The sequence below is a fragment of the Styela clava genome, chromosome 10 (assembly GCF_964204865.1).
Source record: "Styela clava chromosome 10, kaStyClav1.hap1.2, whole genome shotgun sequence".
In the NCBI taxonomy this organism is placed as follows: domain Eukaryota; kingdom Metazoa; phylum Chordata; class Ascidiacea; order Stolidobranchia; family Styelidae; genus Styela; species Styela clava.
The window spans coordinates 14,481,490-14,507,877 of NC_135259.1; the positions used below are offsets into that span (position 1 = coordinate 14,481,490).

General features: G+C 36.1%; 2 protein-coding genes across 6 annotated transcripts; both read right to left on the reverse strand.

Moving 5' to 3' along the window:
• Positions 1 to 549: 549 nt before the first annotated feature.
• LOC120337549 (adhesion G-protein coupled receptor G2-like) lies at positions 550 to 3,293 on the reverse strand. Its single transcript, XM_078116966.1, has 5 exons — positions 3,160 to 3,293; positions 2,731 to 2,901; positions 1,886 to 2,003; positions 1,580 to 1,651; positions 550 to 1,206 (listed from the first exon to the last, which is right to left on the reverse strand). Exons 2-5 carry the CDS (start codon positions 2,845 to 2,847, stop codon positions 1,142 to 1,144), a joined length of 372 nt encoding a protein of 123 aa, XP_077973092.1. The 5' UTR covers positions 2,848 to 2,901; positions 3,160 to 3,293; the 3' UTR covers positions 550 to 1,141.
• LOC120337552 (uncharacterized) lies at positions 3,166 to 21,650 on the reverse strand. Of its 5 annotated transcripts, XM_078116961.1 has the most exons (21): positions 21,550 to 21,650; positions 21,190 to 21,231; positions 21,050 to 21,091; positions 18,872 to 18,928; positions 16,674 to 16,715; positions 16,534 to 16,575; positions 16,394 to 16,435; positions 16,254 to 16,295; positions 16,114 to 16,155; positions 15,346 to 15,441; positions 10,748 to 10,876; positions 10,063 to 10,193; positions 9,552 to 9,710; positions 8,588 to 8,779; positions 8,170 to 8,406; positions 7,493 to 7,591; positions 7,081 to 7,233; positions 6,696 to 6,805; positions 5,882 to 6,076; positions 5,259 to 5,430; positions 3,166 to 3,320 (listed from the first exon to the last, which is right to left on the reverse strand). In XM_078116961.1, exons 1-21 carry the CDS (start codon positions 21,602 to 21,604, stop codon positions 3,291 to 3,293), a joined length of 2,109 nt encoding a protein of 702 aa, XP_077973087.1. In that variant the 5' UTR covers positions 21,605 to 21,650; the 3' UTR covers positions 3,166 to 3,290. The 5 variants fall into 5 exon arrangements, with proteins under 5 accessions (XP_077973087.1, XP_077973088.1, XP_077973089.1 ...); XM_078116962.1 differs by lacking the exon at positions 16,534 to 16,575 and having other exon boundaries at positions 21,550 to 21,649; XM_078116963.1 differs by lacking the exons at positions 16,394 to 16,435; positions 16,534 to 16,575 and having other exon boundaries at positions 21,550 to 21,649.
• Positions 21,651 to 26,388: the final 4,738 nt, after the last annotated feature.

Here is a 26,388-nt window from a genome sequence, read left to right on the forward strand (position 1 = left end):
CGGTAGTGTTTTGCGAGCTTTCGATCTTTTTATGAATCTAGCTGTGGATTGATGGAACAGAACGCAGAAAAGACGGGACTGCTGCACCTTTTGGAATGGTGGTCATTCATGGAAATTCGATATATATTAATGTTGGAAGCATTGGAACGGATACAATGATTTTAAATTGAACTAATCGAAAACAACAAAAGAACCCGATATCCCAATCGTTGATTTGTGCATAGACTAGTCTCAACAGCAAATAACGCATTTCGGCTGCTGACATCCGTCCTTCTCCACGAACGTAAATCCGAACTTGAGATAACTTTCATCATAATTTCGCTGCCGTATTTTCGAACTAGAACTATTCTTCTTCCTTATCTCTGCCTTATCTCATATATAGTATCTATTCTCATCTCATTATTACGTAACAGTTACGTAAAAAGAAGCAAATAAGCATACGTAACATAAAGTAACCGGAACCGTCAAGAAACAATAACATTTATAATAAATACAATATGTAAAATATTCAAGCATATATTAGTTACTTTTAATACAATTCTGTAAAATTTTGCGGCGCACCTAGCAAATCGTTGCGGCGCACCCTTTGGGAACCACTGGTGTAAGCGGAATAACCCATTTCTGTACACGAGTGAAAACATAAGGTTTAAAGCTATATAATTCGAATAAATTTTAATTTACCGTTAAACTCATTGCGTTCAACAGATCCAGAAAATAGACTTAGACGCGACTACCGTATGTACATAAGAAGCAATTAGGTTTTACACTTTTAGGTCGACTTGACTTGTTTGATGTGATAAATGTTTATATAATTTTCAGATAGGATAGTTTTCTCTCCATATTTAAACGTAGTTAAATATACAAAACATCCATGCAATTTTCAGAAGGTTGTATATTAGATTTATGTAAAGCATGTCATGATGATGCGGATTACGTAGTGAGATACATAATATACATTCTCTAAAATGAAATTTCTGTTATTTCGTCTATAGAAATAAGAACACGTTATTAGACCTTTGAATCCTACCACTTGATGAATCTCATGCTTAATAAACGAAATCAAAACAATGTCTTATCGCTTTAGTATCAAATGAAAAACCAAAACAAAGCTTGTCCATGGCTCTGAGAAAGGACAGAGACATTATACAGGAGTGACTCTCATGTCGATCTTTCCAACTTTTGAGTCTCTTGGAGCAGTGGAACTCACTGGAAAAGATAAACATATGTCCCTTACTTGGCAGTACACTCAGACCAGCTACTTAAAAATAGAGCGACACGCATAGATTAGAGACAAAATCGGACAAACAATGGGAAATGGTCAAACATACGCTTTACAAAGATGTACGTAACTATATATAGGGAAAAACGAACCTGTCTTGCTTTGAAATGCTATGTTGTCCCCGAGTGTTGGTGGGTTGCCGTTTTGTCCTGTTCGAGCTTGATCTAGCGCCGAAGTCAAACTATTATGTAGTTTTACTACTATTCAACTTACACTAATATTGTAGTTAGCAAACAATGGGAAATGGTCAAACATACCCTTTACAAAGATGTACGTAACTATATATAGGGAAAAACGAACCTGTCTTGCTTTGAAATGCTATGTTGTCCCCGAGTGTTGGTGAGTTGCCGTTTTGTCCTGTTCGAGCTTGATCTAGCGCCGAAGTCAAAGTATTATGTAGTTTTACTACTATTTAACTTACACTAATATTGTAGTTAGCAAAAATGTATTACAATAAATTTCCACTATCGCAGAAGAAGAAGGGAGTTAGTCTCGCGTAACCGCAACTTATAATTATCTTAGTGTTTCGTGAATTAGTTATTTTATTCACAATAATTTTAAATTAATAATAGCATTATGAACTTTATATATAGATATGTATCTCACCCTCTTCCTTTAGCAAGCCTCGATTCTTCAAGAATGACATTTTATTCCGAATGGCTCCGACCCATTTCTCGCGAACGTCCTTCCGTCTCACGCAGAAAAAAAGAAATATAAAAAGACCCTGCGATTAAAATGGAATAATTTAAATCCCGATATAGCTGGAATGCTAGGTATGGGCTTATATAATATGGTTCTAATATGATTGATTAGTAAGAGTTAATATTCTTTAAAACATCGCTTTCTTGTTTTTATTTTCCATCAATCGCATGCTGTGCTTATTCAGACTTCCGAGTCGCCATACGTCCGTACATGGGAAATAAATATCAACGTATACGTCTTGTCGTGGACGTATGTGTATATCGTAACGAAAATATGTGGCATCTCAGTGTACAGTTATTTTGTCACCTTTGAACTATAGCGAAAAGAGAGTGTATGGAAGCGAATGTTTGAATAAAAAAAACGAGACAATGTTCAAATACATGAAAAAGAAGATCCGCATCGGTACCGATACCGCCTTACTTAAGCACGGGAATTAGACAAAGAGGTCGCCGGGCGAGCAAGCGGAATAAAATGTACTCATACGTCCTAAAAATTGTTCCTATTAATTAAAATGAATCAGCAAAATCATGGGTGAAATAATAGGCGCTACAGCACTCAGAGAAAAATCGGAATAATATAAAAAGTAATGGCCTTCAAGCTGCTTCATTCATCTTTTTAGCTGAAAATTTGTGATCGATCGGTACATTACTTGAGGGCTGAGGCTACAAGCCATTTACTCACAACAACAATAATTTACACTGCGTAAATCAAAGAATAAATATCAGTGTATATATAGTTTATAATCAAACCTGAAGCGCATTGAATATTGAAAATAGCGATCCAAACACCAGATTCACAGTCTTATCATCCGTTATTGTTAATGGTATTGCGAAAGCCCATGTCACTCCGAGTAGAACCGCTACCATGGTAATGCGGAATATGTGGTCTTTTAGTTGTGTTTTTGTGACTTTTTGTCCAAGCTGGAAAAAAAGAAAAGCGGAAAATCCCACAGATGCATGCGTTAAAGCGAAATGGAATTTTGTATGATTTCGTCGAGAAAGATTAATAATAAAAAATAACGTTATAAGTGGGTTGCTTATGCAAAAAAAGCAGATTGCAAGTCATGGCTATCACAGGTATTTCACATTATGGTATAGACTTTCTCTTTGTAGGCAAAAGAGAGAAAATGCAACACATGGATGCTCTCAACCAGGTTATAAAAACAATGCTATACTTACATCAGGTGGGGAACGAGTAATCACTCGCAAAACAGCAAAAAATCCAATCACATTGATACAGAAAATAATTCCAATTGGAAGTAGAAATCCAAAGCAAAGTGAATATGAATGAAGCCAGCAGAACCGATCGCTTACGTAATGTGAAACAGTGCATAGGGGATCTAAAAATATTCGAACATTTCATTGTGGAAAATAAGTGAATCTTATATGACCAATTAATTCAATAGTATTACTAACTATAACCGAATCACTTGTATGTGAAAGGTGAGATTAATATTGAGAGGTAATACTAATTATAAATTTATATTGTAGCTAATGATGTTGTAGCAAGATTGAAGACAACTATTTCATTGATTCAAGAGTTATCCTGTATACTAACACAAATGTAAAAGCGATTATGAAGGGCTTATTGGACACAAAATGTATATATGAATCGTTTTTTTTTATTATTGGACACGTTTAGTGGACATAACGATCGTTTCAATATTATGTTGGTCTTGTTGTCGTACTTTGACACTTTTTGGACATCTAGTGGAAAATCTAAAAAACCGCTTTTCTCTTTCATTACTGGACCGATTGCTTCGAAATTTTTACTGGTTAAAGATGAAATTTTCCTCCAGAAGGCTATTACTTTTATTTATTTCAAATATTTCTGTTAGCTCTGTGAGATTTGTTTTTGTTTGCTATGACGTCACCAAACGTTCTGCGGTTGCATAGCCGACACTCCTCTTCTTTTTGATCACGTGCCAAAGTCCTTACGGTACTTTGCTACGTTTGCGCGTAGCTCTCTTATTGGACACGTTTAGTGGCCATAACGATCGTTTCAATATTATGTTGTTGTTGTTGTTGTTCTTGTTCTTGTTCTTTGACACGTTTTTAAAAAATCGCTTTTCTCTTCGAATACTGGACCAATTGCTTTGAAATTTTCTGTGGTTAAAGATTAATTTCTTCGCTAGAAGGCTATTACTTTTATTTATTTCAAAATTTTGCGTGAATTCTATGAAATTTGATATTTCGTCTAAAATTTTGCTGTATTATTTTTTATCCATGGGAACACGGATTTTAGTCAGTGTCACGACTGGCTGTACGTTTTGATTCTGCAAAATTCTTGCTACTGGAAATTCAGAACTTTTTTGAGGGTACCGGTAGCGTCAAAGGTACCGGTAAAGACTGATTCGCTCTGGTCTAACGTGTCCATATATTTGTGCGTAGCTCTCTTGTTCTTGTTGTTATTTGACACTTTTTGGACACCTTGTGGAAATATTAAAAAAACGCTTTTCTCTTTGATCACTGGACCAATTGCGCTGAAATTTTTAGTGGTTAAAGATGAAATTTTTCTCCAGAAGGCTATTACTTTTATTTATTTCAAAAATATCTGTTAGCTCTGTGAGATTTGTTTTTGTTTGCCATGACGTCAACGAACGTTCTGCGGGCATCGTACGCCCTTTTGTGTCTTACTGTACTGCTTCGCTTGGTGTGAATATATTTGTAGACTGTGATCTGACGGTACGGTAAACCGTATACTGTACTGCGAACAGACGTGTCCATATATTTGGGCGTAGCTCTCTTGTGTTGTTGTTATTATGTTTTTTCCAAAATTTCTGTGGGTTATATGGGATATGTTTCATTGTGTGTGATAATGTCATCAAAAATAAATATTGCGCATTGTGTGGCGGTACCGAGATCTGGTGGCCAAGCGGAGTCGTAAAGATTGCAGTACCGGTAGCCTACTGTGACATATTGCATACGGTGACCGTACATTTGAACCCACGTACATCTGAACCCATGTCTATATCCGCGGGTTCAATCAATATGCGGGTGCTGAAACCCATGGGTTAGGGTTAGTATGGGTTCAACTATCTGTACAACAAAAAAAATTCCATAGGTGCAATAGTATGCAGGTGCAATTGTCATGGGTTCAAATGTACGTGGGTTCAAATGTAATGGAACCATTGCATACCCGTACTACTTTGTTTTGGTCCTCGTGTCCAGAAATCGCTCTCTTGTTTCCAATATGAAAAGTTTGCTTTGATTGAATGAGCACATGAGAGAACGCGAAAAGTGATTAGCATGGTAATTGTTAATAGTAACTATCATACCAGTTGTAAACTTGTAGGTGCTATGCTCCAATTAGTGTATTGCACGGAATCTCCAGTTGTATACGCAACAATGAGTGTGGCGCCGGTAATGAGCAACGACATCGAATATACAAGAACGGAGCATTTCAAGAGATATTTACTCCCGATTTCGGTGATTACAACAATCAGTTTTCTAGAAATAAACAATTAGAAAAAGTTGTTTTACTATTTTTATGTGTACTGTGATCATTGTTAATTCTTAACACGACGTTGCTCGATAAATATAAATTGAACGCAGACATAATCGTTGGTAATAATCTTAACTTGAAATTTGGCACTGGTACCATGAATGGTAAAAGATCCCATTTTAGGGTATCGAAATAAGTATTGTTGCAAAGAAACAAAATCCAGGTCATTTGAAACATGTTCTAGAAAACACATAACTTAAGTGCAAAGCGTCCTAGACTACCAAAACCTTGGGTACAATAAAACTCAAACAAAAGTTCAACTAATTTTTTTTTTCATTTTCATAGAAGTAAATTTAGAAAATTTGTAAGTTCTGTTTTTTGAGGGCCCAAATTTTACAATATATCTGTATACATACCAAAAAATATATCAATTCATAACAATGTGTAAATTCTCACTTGTACATAGTGAAAAACTCGATGAACATCCAGCCCCACGCGCTCAGGAATGAGAATTGGAGAATAAACCCAACAGCATTGCATGTTGAATAAGCTCTGGGTCTTTCCACTCCAACAAGAAATGTAATGTATCCAACAAGCAAACAAATACTCAGATGCATGTGGATTTGATTTATTTTGTTTGTCCGGAGAGATCTGTATAAATAAAAATTTGGATGTGTACAGAAACAGTCGGCGCATTGGTCTTGTAGTTATATCGTTAGGCGGAGACTGGTATTTGCTTTCCTTTTGCTGTTTATTTATCTTTACTTTTATTTGTTGTGTATATGAATATGCGCTTTCAGAGCCATTGTTTTGACTGATATACTTGCAAGTAGAACAGATTTCAGTAATTTAACTTGAGCACGTTTTCCCACGTGACCCCGTTCTAGCACGCCACCTGCCGTCAAAATCGGACGCGTTTTCGTTGTATTCCTACTGTATTTTATCTGTTTTAATCAGTGAATTTCTGCTGAAAAAAGAAGTTCTTTACGTCCGTCACCAGACTATAACGTCTATTGTGTTGGTTTGTAGAACACGTAACCTTTTGAGAGTTTTACAGACTTGGCGAGAACAGGTATTCTTGAAAGGCACAGCTGAACAACGTTGACGTGACAGGTAATAAATTTCATATTCAAGTAACTGGGTAGGCAACGTAGAATCGAAACGATTTCAGTCCTTCCAAAGTACAGTAGCTCAGTGAATATGATACTTGAATTAATCGAATAACCATTCATCATTCTAAGATGAATTGGTATTCGATTAAGATACTTACTTGAATGAAAGGTAAACAATCGTAAGAAACGGAAGTCCAAGTATTGAACAAATACATCCAATTCTTCCAACAACATTTAATACTAAATTCTCTTGAACGTACTGAGTTTGCTATAAAAAGACAATTGTTTATTATTTCTATTCAAAAGACAATTTCTTGACTTGATAATTTTTATATAGCTTAACAATTCACACGGACCATGCGTGGCAGATATTCCCAATAGATTGCTTCCCCTTTAAAGAGGCTTGAGAAATTTCATCATCTGTTTGAGTGTAGATGGCATAGATATATTTTTTATTGTGAGCAGATTTAACCGTTTACATGTGAGTGGAAGCTTAGGGAACCAATTTGTGCAGTAGTACTTGGATCTAGTTTAGATACTCACAGTCAAAACAGCAAAGTTAGTTGTGTGATTGCAATAACATGTCGTTGAGGTATTTGATTGATCAACATTAGTGACACAACCGTCAAATTTCCAAGTAGAATCTGGGATACTGAAATATCCACATCTTTCCAGATGAATCGTACACCTGCTAACCTATACAAGGAAACCAATAGTTTAGATAAAAAGAAAGTGTTTTAAAGCAAAAATGCTCAATATTTATGTTACTCTTTCACCATCTACTGGCGCATGTTCTTGCATGCCCGACTGAGATAATTCTCCGTGTCGCACATATGCCTTCGGGAAGGAACCACGGATCATGAAAGTTTGTTGACAATTACTGCACTAGATTATGGCGACTTCGTTATTGACAACGATATTTCATGATATCTATGTATCTATTGTTTAAACGTACCTTCTCGGTTTGTACGCTCACAACTGCCCGAGTGAAAGAATATTGAATCGGATCTTTCAAATTTTGCAGTGTCATGTTTGATATCTGAACACTTACCACCTGAAACGATAAATTTGAACATCTTTATTTACCTCATCAAATTATCTATAATGTGAACTAAAAACAAACAAAACTAATATCTTTAATCATCATATTGAAACACCACGATGAATGATATGCATTCGAACTCTTTATATAAAGCTCCACGTATTATTGATAAAACCCATGGGTTAGGGTTAGTATGGGTTCAAATATCCGTAAAATAAAAATAAAATTCCATAGGTGCAATAATATGCAGGTGCAATTGTCGTGGGTTCAAATGTACGGGAACCTAAAATACGACTGTGACGCATCGCGATAAGGGATAGGAACGCGTTTGGTATTTCACCATTGATTGGCATGCGCGGTTCCGCAGGTTCGAAGTTCATGCATCTGAAACAAATAACTTGGTAACTATAGCTAGCTAGCCTCTCTCCGGGCTAAATTTAATAAATAAATACGGCGCTACTTTGATATTAGATCTCAGCGGGTGGGTGATCTCAGTTCTTTTAGTTAGAGTTAGGAACAGAGAATTCTATCTGATCATGTAAGCAAGAGAGATCGCATACCAAAGTGACATGACGTTGTATCCCACTCACCTGGCCAATTTTTAGGGCAGAATCGTTTGGTCTGGGAAACAAAACTCCTGTTTTGTGCAGGTAAAACAAAGCGTTTGTCATATTTGAGATTGTTGAAGCCGGGATTGCTGATGCAGGAATCGTTGATTGGACAGAGGGTGGCGTGGGTGATCCAGATCGTGGCATAACGTCGGTAATTGATCCGGAAAATTCAATAGCTCCTGGTGATACCCCTGGCATATACGGTATCTTTTGTGCCTGTAAAAATTTCTTTTCATTTAGTTTTTGTACTATAATTCCATAAAACGCACTTATTTAGCTAAGATGTCTCTCCTGATTTTTGAATGAATGGAACGGAAAAGGCACATATAAATTGATAAGATATTCCAATATTAGCTGGACGATGTGAAAGAGCTAATTTTAGTCATAATTTACCTACCTCAAACACAGACGACGGGCTCATCATTGTCAACTTATCCTGCGTTAAAATCATATTTGATGAAAATACTTCCAACGCTTCAATATACTGAAGTTTTTCTTGATCTGTGAGAACTGTGTCGTTACTACTTTGTAAGGCCGTATTTAAGTTGTCTGTCGTCCACACGAAATAGTTCATGGTTCTTTCCGTTATCTAAAAGTAATCAAACACTATTAATTGAAACAACATAATATGTTATTTTATGTGCAAGATAGCAAAATTTATTTACGATTCTCATTTCTCACAATCATAATCGGGACACATTATTGTCCACCGACTAAAAATTATTTATTAATTCTTATGAAAATTCCAAATCTCTACTTATGGAAGTGGATGTCACGATCTTGACTAGCACTGAAATAGGATCCTAGTAATTATTATATGAAACAATACACGATCCGAATATAAGACATCACGTTGCGCTTACACCATTGTGCAAATCACGCATTCACATAAAACTCCAACTCGTCATCAAGCAAGAAATGAACGAAATGCGTATTCTAAAGACATGATTGAGGTAGGGTAGCATATTGAAAGTATGTCATTGAAACTTAACCATGATTTTATAAAACGTGCAATACATTTATTATTTCCTGTTCAGTCATATACCGCAAAATTCAGACTTTCGAAAATTTCCGTTGCAAATAAATCCTTTCTGAGCTTGTCGAAGTATGCGTTACAAAAAGCAATTGCAGCTCTCATGTCTTGTGGCGGTTCCGCGTTTGTTACATTCTGGTAGTCTGGCGAAGTCGTGATCGCGGTACCGATAGTCTACTGCGACATATTACACATCCGTAGCCTACTACTTCATTTCGACTTTCCTGTCCATATATTTAAGCATTTCTTCCTTGTATTATATTTATAATTTAATCAGCAGCTATTGAATTGGAATTGATATTCGGATATATGTTTCATAGTTGATCACCTGTATGTAATCCTGTTTTATTTGGTTATTCATCGCGTGGATTGCTTGAACAACATCTTTCACGTACTTTGTAGTTTTCGACGAGAAATCAGTTGAAAGAACACTCACCACCGCCATGTTGGATTCAACATTTTCTGTTGTTGCAGTTTGCTTTTTAATCTGCAAGCATTAAACACAAATTTACCTCATCTGTATAATTATTTTGCAATATTCAACTATTTTGAAGCATGTTTTTTATGTGATTGGGTCGAATAATTTTGAGATTCGCAATGCATCAGTAAAAGTTGGTCTCACTTCACACTTTAATGCCAAGGTTATAAATATATTTCTTCACATAACACATATGACAAAGAAATTGAAAAATTGGAAATAATTTAAATGAGCTGAAGTAAGTAATATGAGGACCATATCATGGCATTCTTTTAAAATCTCACCCAATTGTATATTAATACAAAAAAAAATTGATTGTTGGATAGGCCTGGTATTAAACTTGACCAGAAATCTGTTGAACATGATCTAACAAGGTAGTTGGACTTTCTGCACACGATACTTCACGAAGAGTTGCATATTCGTAATAGGCAGTGACGGTTCCATCAATGTTGGTTCTTGTTTGGCACTTTACTGTGGCAGTGTAACCGATAGCTGGAATATAATACAAATTCAGTTTCCTTTCGTAGGAAATTCACCGCAGTCCAGGCCTACATATCCAAGACTTACAGACACAAACTTAAAGAGCTATATATAACATAGACCATATCTAGTGCCTATTTGACTTATTTTGAGTTTTACGCCCCCCCCCCCCCCCCCCTCACAAAAAATGTGACACTTTTGGTATGATAGATTTCAAAGCTCGGTTTCGAGGCTCGATTTCGGGCTCTCCTTCAATCTTCATGAATAACCATATGACTAGCGTCAATCCAAAATGGGCGTCAAATTTTGAAATTGTGCATAATTATAGATCACTCATTTTTGCTACAAGAAGAGGAAACTTTCTGAGCTGCAACAACATATTTTCGCGCTTTGCAGCCATCTTTCCTGCATTCAGTAGTAGTATAAGTCCACAATATGGCTGTTCAATACATTATCCAATAATAAATAGCTTAGTCTTCACTTTATCGGAAACGTATACCCATCTATCGTGAACTATGTACCGATGTTCAAGTAAGTGAGATTAAAAAATATATTTTACGATATACCTGAATTTTTACAAGTTTCCTTCGATGCCGCTAGCGTGTTTGCACCTGCTTGTCCGAAAGAGTAAAATACGGATCCATTGGAATACAAAACAGCAGATTGTAATTTTGCTTCATTACAAACAGCTGGTGCTGAAATACGAAAAAAATAAATAAATAAGAATTGACAAGAGAGCTCAAATATATGGACACAAAGTCGAAAGCGAAGTAGCATCAAATCCAGGGGTGCGCAAATCACGGGCCGTGGGCCGGGTCCGGCCCGTCGAATTGTTTCAACCGGCCCACTTATGCCACAATTGGGATTAAAAATTCCCTGTCTTGCCCTATTAATTTTATTGTGTTCATCGTAACTCGCCTTTGCGTCGACTTACGGTAAAATAAAAGCATATGGCCCGAAGAGTACAATGCGCAAAGTATTCAATCCATGGCTGATGAGGGCATTTTTAGAATGTTTTTCTTTATTATTTTAATTGTGTTCAATTTAACCTGCTATTGCGTTGACTGAAAATAAAAGCTGTACTATTCTAAAATGCCGCGATCATAAACGTGTTTGGCTATGTGTCGATTATGATTTGTTTCGATTCTTATTTCCCGATAAACGACAAAATTTTCAAAGACAACGCAACATAATATGTGCCGTTAACTAGGGATTTGTTCAAAAAGAATTGTTTTAAAACAATTGTTTTAAATCAAGTTTTTTTTGCCTCTTTTGTTCAAAATGGCTGTGCTATTTGATTTTTTTGTATAAAATATGTTGAAGAAAAATGGATGTAAAAACTTGCCAAGCGCTTCTTATTTGCAATAAATCCTTCAAAACGCCATAAATATCGACAGAGGCTCATACACACCTTCTCAAGCTGTAGTTCAGTGGTTTGCGCAGTAAGACGCAACCGACAAGTCATTACGGTAAATACCCTGCTACGACGAAACCACTTTGCAAAAATTGAAATGCGATCGAATAAATGAATTTGTATACCCTCAAAAAACTCTATCACTTCAACCATAAAAAAAAAACAGTATTGACCGTAATAATGACTTCATTTTATGAGAAAAGTGCCAATACATGAACTCGAAATCCATTTTATGCGTCATCATAACATATTAGTTGCGGCCTATTTTCATCAGAGGTCTTACAATTAGCATAGGCTAGCCTTGTGCAGATACCGCAGATATAAGCATATTCTTCATTATCGCAACCCACTCGTTTTGCCGAAGACTGCCCTTAATTTAATTGCGTTTGTAGTAGGCTCGTGATCTAAGTTTCATGATTTTCATCATGATAATTTTGATTTTACTCGAAATGTCTCTCTGATATCTCGGATGAACATTTCGGTTAAAATCTTATGACTTTGGTGGAGATACAAACGTGGCAATAAATGTACGCAATAGAAGTAGGAGTCAAAATAAGAATTTTCACTTACATTTTTAAAATTATAATTCCGGCTGCGTGTGCAGCTGCCAGAATGCAACGTTTCTGTGTAGTTTCGCGGCGAGGCAGGGGGTATTTCAATAGAAAATACAAAAAATAATGAAAATATTTGATTTAAAACACGATGTTTTTTTTTAGAATTGATAAAAAACAAAACCCTACCGTTAACTATTTTTTCACAACAAACTTACAATTCCGTGCGAGAAATTAAATTATCGTCGTCCTCGTAGAACGATATATGCATACACCGATTGAGTCACACGCGTCATAAACGACTTTTCGGTCTTCCAAAAATTTCAAAAAAAAGAGGAGGGGGGGGGGGGGTAGCTGACATAAAACATACAAAAATTTCTGAAATAAACAAAAGTAATAGACTTGACATGAAAAGCGCGAGGTGATTCATAAAATTATTGTTCAAAAATACTGCTGTAATTCCTTGCTATGTAAAAAAGACAGCCTATTCACTACAAGCTGCAACAGAAATCACTCATGAGGTAAATTCTGGAACGACCGCCGACGCGTCAGGCCCAGGAGTTACAAATAACATGTCTCATATTTTTGAGATGGGATATCGATTGACGTCAGACAATCGTTAGTAGTAAGTCCACTCAGAACAAGGTCGAGCAAGAGCATACAACTTTAACCGCAAGCAATGGATTCTTACTACAAACTGAGTACGCTGCTAAAGATTTACTGGGTTGAACAAGGTTGATAAGTACGGGTGAATAATAATATAAACATGCCTAAAGAAGTCGATGTCATTGTGGAAATCATGGTAGAGTAGAGCCTTTGGGAAAATAAGAATTTCTTCATATTAGTTAGTATCTTTGCTTTATATATGGTTTTGATTTTTGGAAATTTAAAACCAAATTACTGCTCAACAAAATCTACTCAAAAGAGTTTTTTGAATTTTTCATGAAAAAATTTAATTTGTGAAAAATAATGACGGAAAAAAATGATACCGCGCTTTATGCACCACAGTACTTTTTTGCAATTTATATTTTCTTCTAAAATGATCTCTCAATGTACATAATCATTGCCGAGCCTATTTTTTCACACAAAAATAATTGCATACAAAATTATAAAAGAGAAAGACAAGAAAATGACCACGCGATTTTACTGGGGGTTCCATCTGAACTTGTTGCGACTCATGATCTATCAGAGCCCGCGATTGCGGGGACCAGCGATTTAGAAACGAGTCATTAAATCATACGACCTTAACTCTTCTTGCCATTTGAAAAAAGATCTTCAATGGTATGTTTTCATATCATTTTAGGACATATATATATAAGGCATATTGCTCTGAAACTAGACTAAGTATCTCGGAAGTTTGAAGATGATAAGTAGTTTTGTGAGCAATAAAGAGGCGATCAATATGCAAATAATGTTTAAAAAATGTGTCGCGAGATCCCAAAGATAACAATTGTATTCAAGACGAAGTGTTCTATTTAAGGCAGCATATTTTCGAATAATTGGTAGTGTCGTGACGTGATTACCAGAACCCACTTGTGAGTAAGAGAAAATCACTTAGAAGTTGATTGTCAATCAACCATTGACGTGCCGGAATTACAAAAAACCTGTCTCATACTTTGCATGTGGGACATCAGTTGACGTTAGCCACTCGTTAGCAGTACTTCCTGGTAGCTAATTTTAGTTTGAACGGCGTACCCGAAGAAATGGAATCTTACTAAAAATTGATTGTATTGTTGGAGGTTGATAAGTTCACATTTGCAGTAAACAGTAAACATACCCAAAGGGAGTGTGGATGTCATACTTTTGAATGCCATATTAGTAGTTATGGTAGTGTCTAAAAATAAAAATTTCTTCATAATATTTATCATCTTTTACCCTTTAATAATCTCAGAGGAAATTCGACAAATTCCGCGCATAAAATAACGTTTTAAACTTTTCATAAAACTATATAGGTTTGCATTGAGAAAAGCAATCTTTTAAAACACAATACTGCTCTACCTAGCCAAATTCTTGCTAAGCCTAAATAACTGGTTATCTAAATAAGGCTTTTATTTGAGTTTTCAAAATTGTATTCAATGTATAGGTTCTCAGAAACAACAATGGCGTGATCCAACTATGAGAAATGGATCGTAAAAGCTTGCTCGAGAAGAATTAGATTTTCTTCTTCTATTTTGAAGGTTATTTTATGGAATGAGTTTCCACGCACTTCAGCGAGTTTTCATAACATTTTTTGACATTGGGGAAATCTCCGAGGATAGGAAAATGGTAGGTTAATTTCTACAAGGCACATTGTTGTGAAATAAGACATTACCTCTCGAAAGTTGAAAAATGTCAATCATTAACGTGAGCGATAAAAAGACGACTCCCATAAAACTCAGCAAACTTATGTATTCAGCACATAAATAGTTGTTATTAGCCTGAAATATTTTTGGCCCGTAACAGCTACTTACCCAGAGTTGTAAGCTGTAAAAAAAATGACATTAAGCCACTGTATTATCAAACTGTTGTAACAGCTTGGAATTTTGAATCGACATCAGTAATGGGAGTAATTTAGACCAGTAACCCCGGTGGTTCTCGTGGTCCATCATAAGAATGACGGAGCAACAAAAAATAATGTTTGAGAACCGTAAATTTAAACAATATATCATGACGCGATCATTTCACAATCATCATCAATGATAAAATGAATACGGCTTTACATAAACAATGTACGTGAACAATCGTGTTTGCTTGTATAGCATTTTTGATCGCGCTTGTATTTCTAAAATAGTGTTTCAATTATAAGTAAAAATAGCGAATTGTGCGCTGAGATAATCGAATTTTAAGACAGACTCGATTTTACGTAGTTGGGGAAACAGTTGGGAAAAAGCGAATCCCAAATTTCGGTTAAATATATATTTGAAATCCATGCTTATCAGTAAAACAACTCGAAAATTAAGAAAATTAAGCTTGACCCTGTCGTTGTTGACGATCGAGGCTTGCAAACTAAAATTTTTCTTTGAAATATTCTCAGTTTAAGATATGAGGATACCGAACTTCGGTTTACTCTCGATTTAAACTTCATGCTTCTCAATAAAACAACTCAAAAGTTAAGAAAATTTGGTATAAATATAACTTCAAAAAAAATCGAACGACTGCTATATTTTTAGTTAGTACTGCATTAAATTAACAAGCTTGTTGAGCGATCTTTGCTGCTAACCTGTCGTCGTTGTCGAAGCAAGAGTAGTGGTTGGCCATGTTGTTGTTGTCGAAGCAGGAGTAGTGGTTGGCCATGTTGTCGATGGAGGCGTCCAAGCTAAAATGTTTTTAAAATTAATCTGAACAATCAATCAGCTTTACTACAACAAGGTTTAAGACAAAGGGCAATTATTTTTGAAAACTGCTTGTTGGTACAATTGCTTCAAAGCATAATTTCAGAGTCACTTTTGACGATTCTTGTTTTATTATGATGAGAAATTATTGAACACCCATATTTTAGACTAATGTCGGCATGTGTTAGTCTAAAATCAGAGGCTTTCAAATTTTTTGGTGCTGCGAAACTCTGATGATTTATTTTAGAAGCTCGAGGAACCTGTGCAAAATTTAGTTTTCTTTTTTATCGTATATACTATAAGTATTTTAACAAAAGCAAACCTGATATTTAATATTGTACTGTCAAAACAAAATATTTTTTTTTAATAACGTGTAGCAAGTGTGACAATAAAAGAAAATTTAATGGAATCTGATTATACTTGAACAACATAAACGTGCATAAATATAGACGACGCTCGGATTGCAATTGGGGCTCTCTGACTCAGATTTGAATGGAAAACTTACAGAGCCTCTGGACGTGAACTAGTGTAAGCCTATGGTGTCGTGAAACAACGGTTGAAAACCATAGATCCAAGAGGATGTTCCCTCTAAAAGGTAAGTAAGATGTTTTACGATTGAACGAAAAAGTGGAAATTACTTATATAAATTAACTTACTCGGTATTGGCGATGTTTGAGCACCAGTAGTCAATTCTGTAACTAAATGAATAACATATTATTAGCTAGTGCTACATGAGAAAGTGTAAGATGTTTTACGATTGAACGAAATAGTGGAAATTACTTATAAATTAACTTACTCGGTATTGGCGATGTTTGAGAACCAGTAGTCAATTCTGTAACTAAATGAATAACATATTATTAGCTAGTGCTACATGAGAAAGTGTAAGATGTTTTACGATTGAACGAAATAGTGGAAATTACTTATAAATTAACTTACTCGGTATTGGCGATGTTTGAGAACCAGTAGTCAATTCTGTAACTAAATGAATAACATATTATTAGCTAGTGCTACAGGAGAAAGTGTAAGATGTTTTACGATTGAACGAAAAAGTGGAAATTACTTATAAATTAACTTACTCGGTATTGGCGATGTTTGAGCACCAGTAGTCAATTCTGTAACTAAATGAATAACATATTATTAGCTAGTGCTACAGGAGAAAGTGTAAGATGTTTTACGATTGAACGAAAAAGTGGAAATTACTTATAAATTAACTTACTCGGTATTGGCGATGTTTGAGAACCAGTAGACAATTCTGTAACTGAATGAATAACATATTATTAGCTAGTGCTACAGGAAAAAGTGTAAGATGTTTTACGATTGAAAGAAAAAGTGGAAATTACTTATAAATTAACTTACTCGGTATTGGCGATGTTTGAGAACCAGTAGACAATTCTGTAACTGAATGAATAACATATTATTAGCTAGTGCTGGAAGACGTTTGATTTGAAGCTTACGAATCAATTGAGAAATGAGCATTCCAAGTTCAAACTAATTGCGGTTTTTCATATTTCTAAGTTAGGGCCTCAAAAATGTATTCTAGTTTCCAGAAAATGTTATTCTATGCCATAAATGAATCGAAGATAAACAGATATTTAACAAATAACTGTCATTATCTACTCTACTATGTGTGCTTCAGTCATGGGGCATCTTGAGGCGAGACATTTCTTTCGGACCCAAACACAACACAAATCAAGTTTTGCTAGTCTAATACTCACACGTAGTTGAATTGAAAAAAATTGAAAGAACTGTAACATTGGTTAGTATTTCCATGTCCAAAGAAATGGTTTTATACCTATATTCTAAAATTTATACGAATACAAGTTATATTGTAACAGAAGTTGTTTAATTTTTGTGACATAGTACAGTTCAGGGTGGTCTTTTTGCCTTGGTTATTTCAAGGAAAAAGTAAGTTGCAAACTACGAATCATGTTGTTTCGAATAAAAATATTATGATTCATCATACGGCTGTCGTAATCGTATGGAAAACAAAGTTCGGTGACCAACGCGCGGTTTAACATTTGCGTGAATTAAAGTGCAGATAAAACGTCACAGATATTAAACGTGTCAGATATTACGTCGTCGACGAATCATTTAATTCTGAGACGAACTGTTTGAAATTCCCTCTAGTCTCAGATTAGGCTGCAACTGAGTTGAAGATGATCGATACTTATGAGGAAGACCAACTGAAATGCGCTTTAAGAGAAGGGACCATTGAGTTACGGAAAAGTATGCCAATGGGAAAAGACACCAATGTCTAACAAACTACGCTTAGAATATTGTCAATGTTTGGGTCAATTTGAGTCTGCGAATCTGTGTCTTTCACCCTAAAACACGTGGAATCGAAGGATTGATCTGTTCTGACTTCCACATGCAAAAGAACTGCTTCGATTGGTCACAGCGAGCAAGCAAGCCAAGTTTAGAGAGCATTGTTCAATCCAAGGAATCCCACTAAGTAGCATGTATAACAATAAATGACTTGTAAATTTATGTCATAATCATGTTCGTTAGCGACATTTACAAAAAAACTAGCATCCTAAGAGAGCTGAATAAGGGTATATATATCTAATAAAGTCCGAACGGCGGCTCTTGGTCTCTGACTAGTTGGCCACCCCTGGTCTAGTTGTTGAGTGGAACCTGAACTATCGATCTACGTGAAATAAAACTGCTATCACTGTCAATGGAAAATACCCTTCAAATCTATTTTGCAAATAATGAATACAATTTTCTATTATCTCGTCTATCTATTATATATAAAATAGTATGAAAATATGCCCTATATTCCGCATGGGTGAAATCGGCATAGAGCATTGGTTCTCAACCTGCGGTACGCGAAAGATGATCAAGCAGCTTTGAATTATTGTAACAATTAACTTTTGAGTTGGCCAAAATATGCCGACAACGCTTTATCTTCCATATATACTGTATGTATTCGCTGAACGGCTTTCATGAATGTTTCCCAGTGATTTAAAAACGAGTCATTAAATCTTACGACCTTAACTCTTCTTGCCATTTTAGGAAAGAATTCCAATGGTATGTCTCCATATCTATTTGAGACATATATATAACTAAGGCATAATGCTCTGGAACTAGACAATGTATCTCGGAAGTTTGAAGATGTTAAGCAGTTTTGTGAGCAATAAAGAGGCGATCAAAATGCAAATGCTTGTGAGTAAAAGAAAATCACTTAGAAGTTGGTTGTCAATCGACCATTGACGTGTCCGGAATTACCAAAAAAACTGTCTCATTCTTTGAATGTGGAACATCAGTTGACGTCAGCCACTCGTTAGCAGTACTTCCTGGTAGCTAATTATAGTTTAAACGCCGTACCCAAAGAAATTAAATTTTACTAAAAATCGATTGTATTGTTGAAGGTTGATAGGTTCACATTAACAGTAAACAGTAATACAAACATACCCAAAGTGGATGTGGATGCCATACTTGTGGATGTCATAGTAGTAGTCATGGTAGAGCCTTTGGGAAAATAAAAATTTCTTCATAATAGTTATCATCTTTTACCCATGCATACATATAATCTCAAAGGAAATTCGACAAATTCTACATAAAATAACGTTTTAAACTTTTCATAAAACCATATAGGTTTGCATTGAGAAAAGCAATCTTTTAGAACACAATACTGCTCTACCTAGCCAAATTCTTGCTTAGCCTAATTGATTGATTATCTAAAAAAGACTTTCATTTGGGTTTTCAAACTTGTATTCAATGTATAGGTTCTCACAAACAACGATGGCGTGATTCAACTATGAGAAATGGATCGTAAAAGCTTGCTCGATAAGAATTAGATTTTCTTCTTCAATTTTGAAGATAATTTCATGGAATGAGTTTCTACGCCCTCCAGCGAGTTTTCATAACATTTTATGACATCGGGGAAATCTCCGAGATTAGGAAAATGGTAGGTTAATTTATACAAGGCACATTGCTGAGAAATTAGACATTGCCTCTCGAAAATTGAAAATGTCAATCATTAATGTGAGCGATAAAGAGACGACTCCCATAAAACTCCTGTATTTAAAAAATAAATAGTTGTTAATAGCCTGAAATATTTTTGGCCCGTAACAGTTACTTACCCAGAGTTGTCGAAAATAGGGTTGTAGGATGATGGAAATGACAGGGAAATGACAGAAGGTGAACTGAGTTAAATTGGATTTATCGCGCGATCTGTATTTTAAGTCACTGTAGTATCGAACTGTTCTACCAGCTTGAAATCTTGAATCGACATCAGTAATTGGAGTAATTTAAACAAGTAACCTCGGTGGTTCTCGTGGTTCATCATGAGAAAACCATGAATAACTGAGCCACAAAATAATGTTTGAGAACCACCAATTTAAACGATATATCAGTATATCATGCCGCGATCGTTTCACAATCATCACCAATGATTGACTGAGTATGGCTTTATTTGAACAATGTACGTGAACAATCGTGGTTACTTTTTGATCGCGCTTGTATTTCTAAAAGATTGTTTCAATTTTAAGTATAAATGGTAAATCGTGCCACGAGATTATCGAATTTTTAGACAGACTCGATTTTATGCTTTTCAGTAAAACAACTCAAAAATTAAGAAAATTTATGTAAACTTCCTTGTATAAATATATCTTTAAAGAATCGAACAACTGATATATTTTAGGTTAAAAAAAATAATCCATTGAATTAAAAAGCTTGACCATGTCGTTGTTGTCGATGGATGGTTCCAAACTAAAATGTTTTTTTAAAATATTCTCAGTTAGGGATACGAGGAAGGCGAACTCCGATTTACTCTTGATTTAAACTTCATGCTTGTCAATAAAACAACTCAAAAGTTGAGAAATTTTAGGTACGCAAAAAAACGACTGCTATATTTTTATTCAGAAACTACTGCATTAGATTAACAAGCTTGTTGTGCTTTGCTGCTAACCTGTCGTCGTTGTCAGAGCAAGAGTAGTGGTTGGCCATGTTGTTGTTGAAAGCTCTTAAACTAAAATGTTTTTGAAATTAATCTGAACAATCAGCTTTACTTTAACAAGGTTTGAGACGAAGGGCGATTATTTTGTTGTACACTTACTGTTGGTACGATTGCGTCAACGCATAATTTCAGAGTCACTTTTGGCAATTCTTGTTTTATTATAATGAGAAATTATTGAACACCCATATTTTAGACTAATGTTGGCATGTGTTAGTCGAAAATCAGGGGTTTTCAAACTTTTAGTGGTTGGAAACTCTGATGATTTATTACAGAAGCTCGAGGAGCCTGCGCAAAATTTAATTTGATTTTTTATTGTCTGAATTGTATAAATATACACAAAAGCAAACCTAATACTGTACTGACAAAACAAAACGATTTTAAATGGGTAGCAAGTACGTTCGCAATGAAACCAAATCTAATAGGATTTGATTTAATTTGAATATACCCAAACAACCCAAACAACAAACAACCAAACAACAAACTTACGGAGCCCCTAGTCGAAGCCTATGGGGTCGTGAAACAACGGTTGAAAACCACTGGTCCAAGAGGATGCTCTTTCGAAAATTTTAGAAAAAGTGTAAGATGTTTTATGATTGAAAGAAAAAGTGGAAATTACTTATAAATTAACTTACTCGGTATTGGCGAGGTTTGAGCACCAGTAGTCAATTCTGTAACTAAATGAATAACATATTATTAGTTAGTGCTACAGGAAAAAGTGTAAGATGTTTTATGATTGAAAGAAAAAGTGGAAATTACTTATAAATTAACTTACTCGGTATTGGCGATGTTTGAGCATCAGTAGTCAATTCTGTAACTGAATGAATAACATATTATTAGCTAGTGCTTGAAGACGTTTGATTTGAAGCTTACGAATCAATTGAGAAATGAGCATTCCAAGTTCAAGCTAATTTAGGTTTTTCATATTTCTGAATTTGGGCCCCCAAAAATTTATTCTAGTTTCCAGAAAATGGTATTCTATGCCACAAATGAATTGAAGATAAACAGATATTTAACGAATCTCTGTCATTATCTACTCTACTGTGTGTGCTTCAGTCATGGGGCTTTTTGAGGTGAGGCATTTCTTGCGGACCCAAACACAACACAAATTAAGTTATGATAGTCTAATACTCACACGTAGTTAAAAGGAAAAAAATGAAAAGAACTCTGACATTGGTTAGTAGTTCCATGTCCAAAGAAATGGTTGTATACCTATATTCCAAAATTTATAAAAATACAAGTTATATTGTTAAAGAATTTGTTTAATTTTCGTGACATAGTCTAGTTCAGGGTGGTCTTTTTGCCTTGGTTATTTCGAGGAAAAAGTAAGTTGCAAACTACGAATCATCTTTTTTCGAATAACAATATTATGATTTAAAATACGGCTGTCGTAGTCGTATGGAAAACGAAGTTCGGTGACCAACGCAAAGTTTAACATTTGGGAAATTCCCTCTAGTCTCAGATTAGGCTGCAACTGAGTTGAAGACGATCGATCCTTATGAACCTTACCTACTGAAATGCGCCTAAAGGGAAGGGACCATTGAGTTATGGAAAATACCCAAATGCCAAATGAACTACGCTTAGAATATTGTCGATGTTTGGGTCAATATACGTCTGCGAATCTGTATCTTTTTCCCTAAAACACCTGAAATCAAAGCATTGATCTGTTCTGACTTCCACATGCGAAAGACCTACTTCGATTGGCCACAGCGATATGCAAGTCAAGTTTAAAGAGCATTGTTCAATCCAAGGAATCCCACTAAGTAGCATGTATAACAATGAATGGCTTGTAAATTTATGTCATAATCATGTTGGTTAGCGACATTTACAATAAACTAGCATTCTAGGAGAGCTATATAAAGGTATATATATATCTGATGTTCATGTGTTCTTGTTCATGATGTGGCTTTCCGCGGTAATAAAGCCCGAAATGCGGCTCTTGGTCTCTGACTGGTTGGTTACCCCTGGTCTAGTTGTTGAGTGAAACCTGAACTATCGAGCTACAATCTACATAAACTAAAACTGCTATCGCTGTCAATGGAAAATAATCCTTCAAATCTATTTTGCAAAAAATGTATACAATTTTTGGACTTCCTGAAGTATGTGCACCAAGATGAATTCTCCTGAGTTCAGGTTGTGTACCAGATTAGGGTTCAGGTTATGCGACATCTTGGTGCGCATACTTCAGGAGTACCCAATTTTCTATTATCGTGTCTATTATATATAAAATAGTATAAGAATATGCCCCATATTCCGCATGGGAGGAAACGGCATAGAACTTACTATCACCTTTATCATGTACGCACAGTCAGTTTTATGCCCATACATGTTAAAATCCATTTATGCAAGCCCATTTGCTGACCAAAATTGAAACCATTTCAAACTTTTATTGCAGTCTACGGGAAACAATCCGTCGAGGCTATTCTACAACAAATGTGGACAATTCGCTGTAATTGCGCTTTAGGCTACTGCTAGTTCTGGAGGAGTACGAACAATAATGAGAAAAATGATGGAGAATGCAGTATAAGCGTGAGACCACCGCAGCCTTCTTCTCAGATGGGGTGCAAATTGGTTTGTTAAATTCAAAGCAATGGCCAGTTGCATAGCGCGATTGCGCAATCGTCGGACATCAATGTTTTGATCCCAACATTGGGTCGGCGTGGACATAATTCATATTAATACCATGATGAAAACATTCTTTTGCATGCGTGTCGGATAGCTGCCACGAATATAAACGCTATCTATAGGAGAAATCTCTACTGGAAAAAACACTGCGAGAGTATTCTTAATGAATCCGTAACATATTATGTTATGAACCTATGACCGAAAAATTCAAATGCATCATACACCAGGGGGGTTTCTCCAAGCCTTTCACCTCAGAAAAACTCTCCTTAGTTAGCAATTTTGATTCAAAATATTTAACCGTCATCCACCACCTAGTCTGCTAGAGCTTTGCCGGACTTATTTTCGTTTACTGCAACTAAAATCAAATTGCACAAAAAAAAACAGTTGATTTGTCAGATTCATACCTACATTTTTGAAACGTAAGGTATAAGCGCGAAGTGTCTGACATGCTGCACAAATTTAATTGTTATATCACCATGCTGACGCGGGGTAAGGATACATTGCATGATGTACAATAGAAAATAGAGGTTGGTACGATTAGTTGAAGCTAACGACTCGTATACGGTTCAAAATACGGCCCGGAAGGGTTCAAGACTTCTACTATTTCTGGACGCTAAGTTATAATATCTTAAAAAGATTTGTACGCAACCATTTTCAAAGGATCGGCTACTACCTTCATACAATTCCAAAGTCACGCAAAAGCACTTTTGCTAAAGTATAGTATGAACGCCTCTCCATTCAACTACACTCGATCCACGACACATTCTAATGTCAATATCACGATGAAAAATCTAGACTAATCATATTATGGCCGTGATATTAGTCAAAGAAGGTCATGCGCACCAGAAGGAATGCATCCGCTTTTTCCTTATATTTTATTCTTCCCTTTGCTTTACTTTCATTCTTGACTTGTGAAATAATAAACGCGGTTCCAGATTTCAGTCCCGAAATATTTGAATCCAACGGATTCGATAACAGAATTCGGCTTTGGACATCGAAATTTTATATTTCTATTAAGCATTTATTTGCTTGAAGGCCGATGATATCTCTCGATTGACATGCGCGCCTTTATTGGACACGAAATTTACATCTTGTAAGAAATATTTCCTCATTTCAATTATGGACACTAGGTTGTCTTCTAGAAAAGTCTTTCGCAATATTTATATTCCGTAGTCGTGCCAGTTTTGCGATTCCATTAATTTTATAAGCACAGAAGACTCATATTCGGTTGAATGAAATGATTTCTTATGCGAAATTTTATACTAAGAATCAATTGCATGCATTATGCCCATGTTTTATAATACACGAGTCGCAAATGTATTTAATTGAGCCAACTTGGCTGTCTATTCCGAACAATAATCTGGCATCCTTGATTTCTCCCGCAGGTCGCCCTCATGTTTTTGTGTTTTTAGTAAGCGCTGGAATTTTGTTATTTGTAAGTTCTGTTTTCTTGTTTGTTTTTATTTAGTTAGTTTTAATATTTGGAGTGATGGTCATATAAATAGATTAAATTGTGGGTAACTGCTGAAATAAACTGTCCCACTGATGATCATTGTTTTTATGCACTTTTATTTAAATTAACATGTACACTCGCCAGTAACCCTGGCCTCACCCGCGCAGGGGGCAAAAACGGTAATCATAAATAAATACAAATAAAAACTTAACATTAACAAAAAAGTTAAATTGAACATGTAAAGAATAACAGGTCAATATAAAGTAAGAGTACGGTTTATCTAACTTAGCCAGCCCCTCAAAGAATATAGAACAGAAAATCATAAGCAAAAATAACAAACATAAAATTGTAGCGAGAGGCTGGCAAACTCGGCGATGGGTTCTAAACATGGAAAAATCTAACTGAATTATATTTACCGCTCGCCTTTTCCTATCAACCGGGATGAAATTCGGAATCAATAATGTGGAAAATTGTGATAAATTATCAGATTAAAATAGAAACGATCAAACTAATAAACCCCGTGGAAAAAAGTGTGCAATAACTGCAAATTAAAGTTGGAATAACTAAGGCAAGCGATATGCACGTGACTAATATATATATATATATATATGGCATATAGGTAGGCCCAAGCCCATCGCCGAGAGTGAGTTTGTGGGGGAAAAGTGAAATACAAACAAACTAATCCGGGCCGCGATATCATTGAACTTGACTTAATGAGCAAAAGACTTAAAAAGAGAAACCCTTAGTGGGATTCAGCAGGGTGAATATGACAACGAAACACACACGCAAGCTCGCAATCACACAAATACAAAACAAAAGAAAAAGATAATAAAACAGAAGTTTACAGTGTCGAAAAAGAGGGTGAAGTCAGATTGGCCGACAGGAAGTCCACATCAGGCCCTCCAGACGCGATGGGACCCTCGGATGGAGTTCCTAACGCAATTACGGGAGATCGCCGTAGCAACACCCCCGGTAACACCCAAAGCACGAGGCGCTGTCTGGTTTCCAACGACATAACTGCCGATAGAACCAACCACAAATGCATGGAACTCCCCGACTTTGCCAGAGGCAAGAGCAATGGAGCGACATAACTTCTCATACTCAGTGCTTCCGACCGGCCGCTTCATCTATAGCGGCCTCGCCGTTGCCGAATGGGCACACCACATCGAGTACTACGACCCGATTCGTCCCAATTTCCTCGAGAATCAAATCGGACCCCAGCATCTCAGCTGTTCTAGCGTCGACATCTCACATAGAAAACCTGGTTGGGGGTAGGTGAGCCAAGATCTCTTTCACAGAATCGTGCCGCTCCTTGATGATATTCATAACTGGACGACAGTGATTCAGCACATGAGGAAGAGTCTCGTTTGCGTAACCACACTTACTACAAGTCATCCGTGGTTCCGCATATGATGTAAACCGTCTACGAACGGATCGCAGCGGCAGAAGATTTAATTGAGCTTTCAAAACCCACGAAATCTGATACTGAGCGAGAAAGAAAAACGTGAATAGAAAGTGGTTAGAGCAACCCAACGTAATGACAGGAAACTGTCTTCCAATGGTCCCAAAGCTCGCCCCACCGCCCCCGCCGCCACCGTCGATTATCAGGGCCTGCATCGCCTTCTGAACTCAATAAAACCTCGCAACAACTTTGCCCGGCCGAGCACGAGCAACCGAACGGACCATAGAGTCGGGAGAATTCAAAGTTTTGAACGCATGGGTGACCCGAAATATGTCCACTCCAAGGGCAATATTCGGGACGCCCAGACCCCAGACCGCAGCCGTGGAATGAAAAAACGGCTGACAGGTCCGGACTGGTAACCGAAAAACGGTTCCGACAACGGATGCTCGCGTTCAGCCGCTCCAGGTCGCGCCGACGAAAATACCAAATCCGTA

Excerpts from the sequence above, each read along its gene's own strand:
- LOC120337549 (XM_078116966.1), bottom strand. The coding sequence starts at position 2,847 with ATGGTAGCGGTTCTACTCGGAGTGACATGGGCTTTCGCAATACCATTA. Across the intron at positions 1,652-1,885 it reads AGGCTTGCTAAAGGAAGAGG|ATCAAGCTCGAACAGGACAA; the intron begins GTGAGATACATA and ends CTTCGGCGCTAG. Across the intron at positions 1,207-1,579 it reads AGCATTTCAAAGCAAGACAG|TGAGTTCCACTGCTCCAAGA; the intron begins GTTCGTTTTTCC and ends TATCTTTTCCAG.
- LOC120337552 (XM_078116961.1), bottom strand. The coding sequence starts at position 21,604 with ATGGAACTACTAACCAATGTCAGAGTTCTTTTCATTTTTTTCCTTTTA. Across the intron at positions 18,929-21,049 it reads TCAAACCTCGCCAATACCGA|GCTCTACCATGACTACTACT; the intron begins GTAAGTTAATTT and ends ATTTTCCCAAAG. Across the intron at positions 10,877-15,345 it reads TGCTTCGACAACGACGACAG|CACCAGCTGTTTGTAATGAA; the intron begins GTTAGCAGCAAA and ends TTCGTATTTCAG.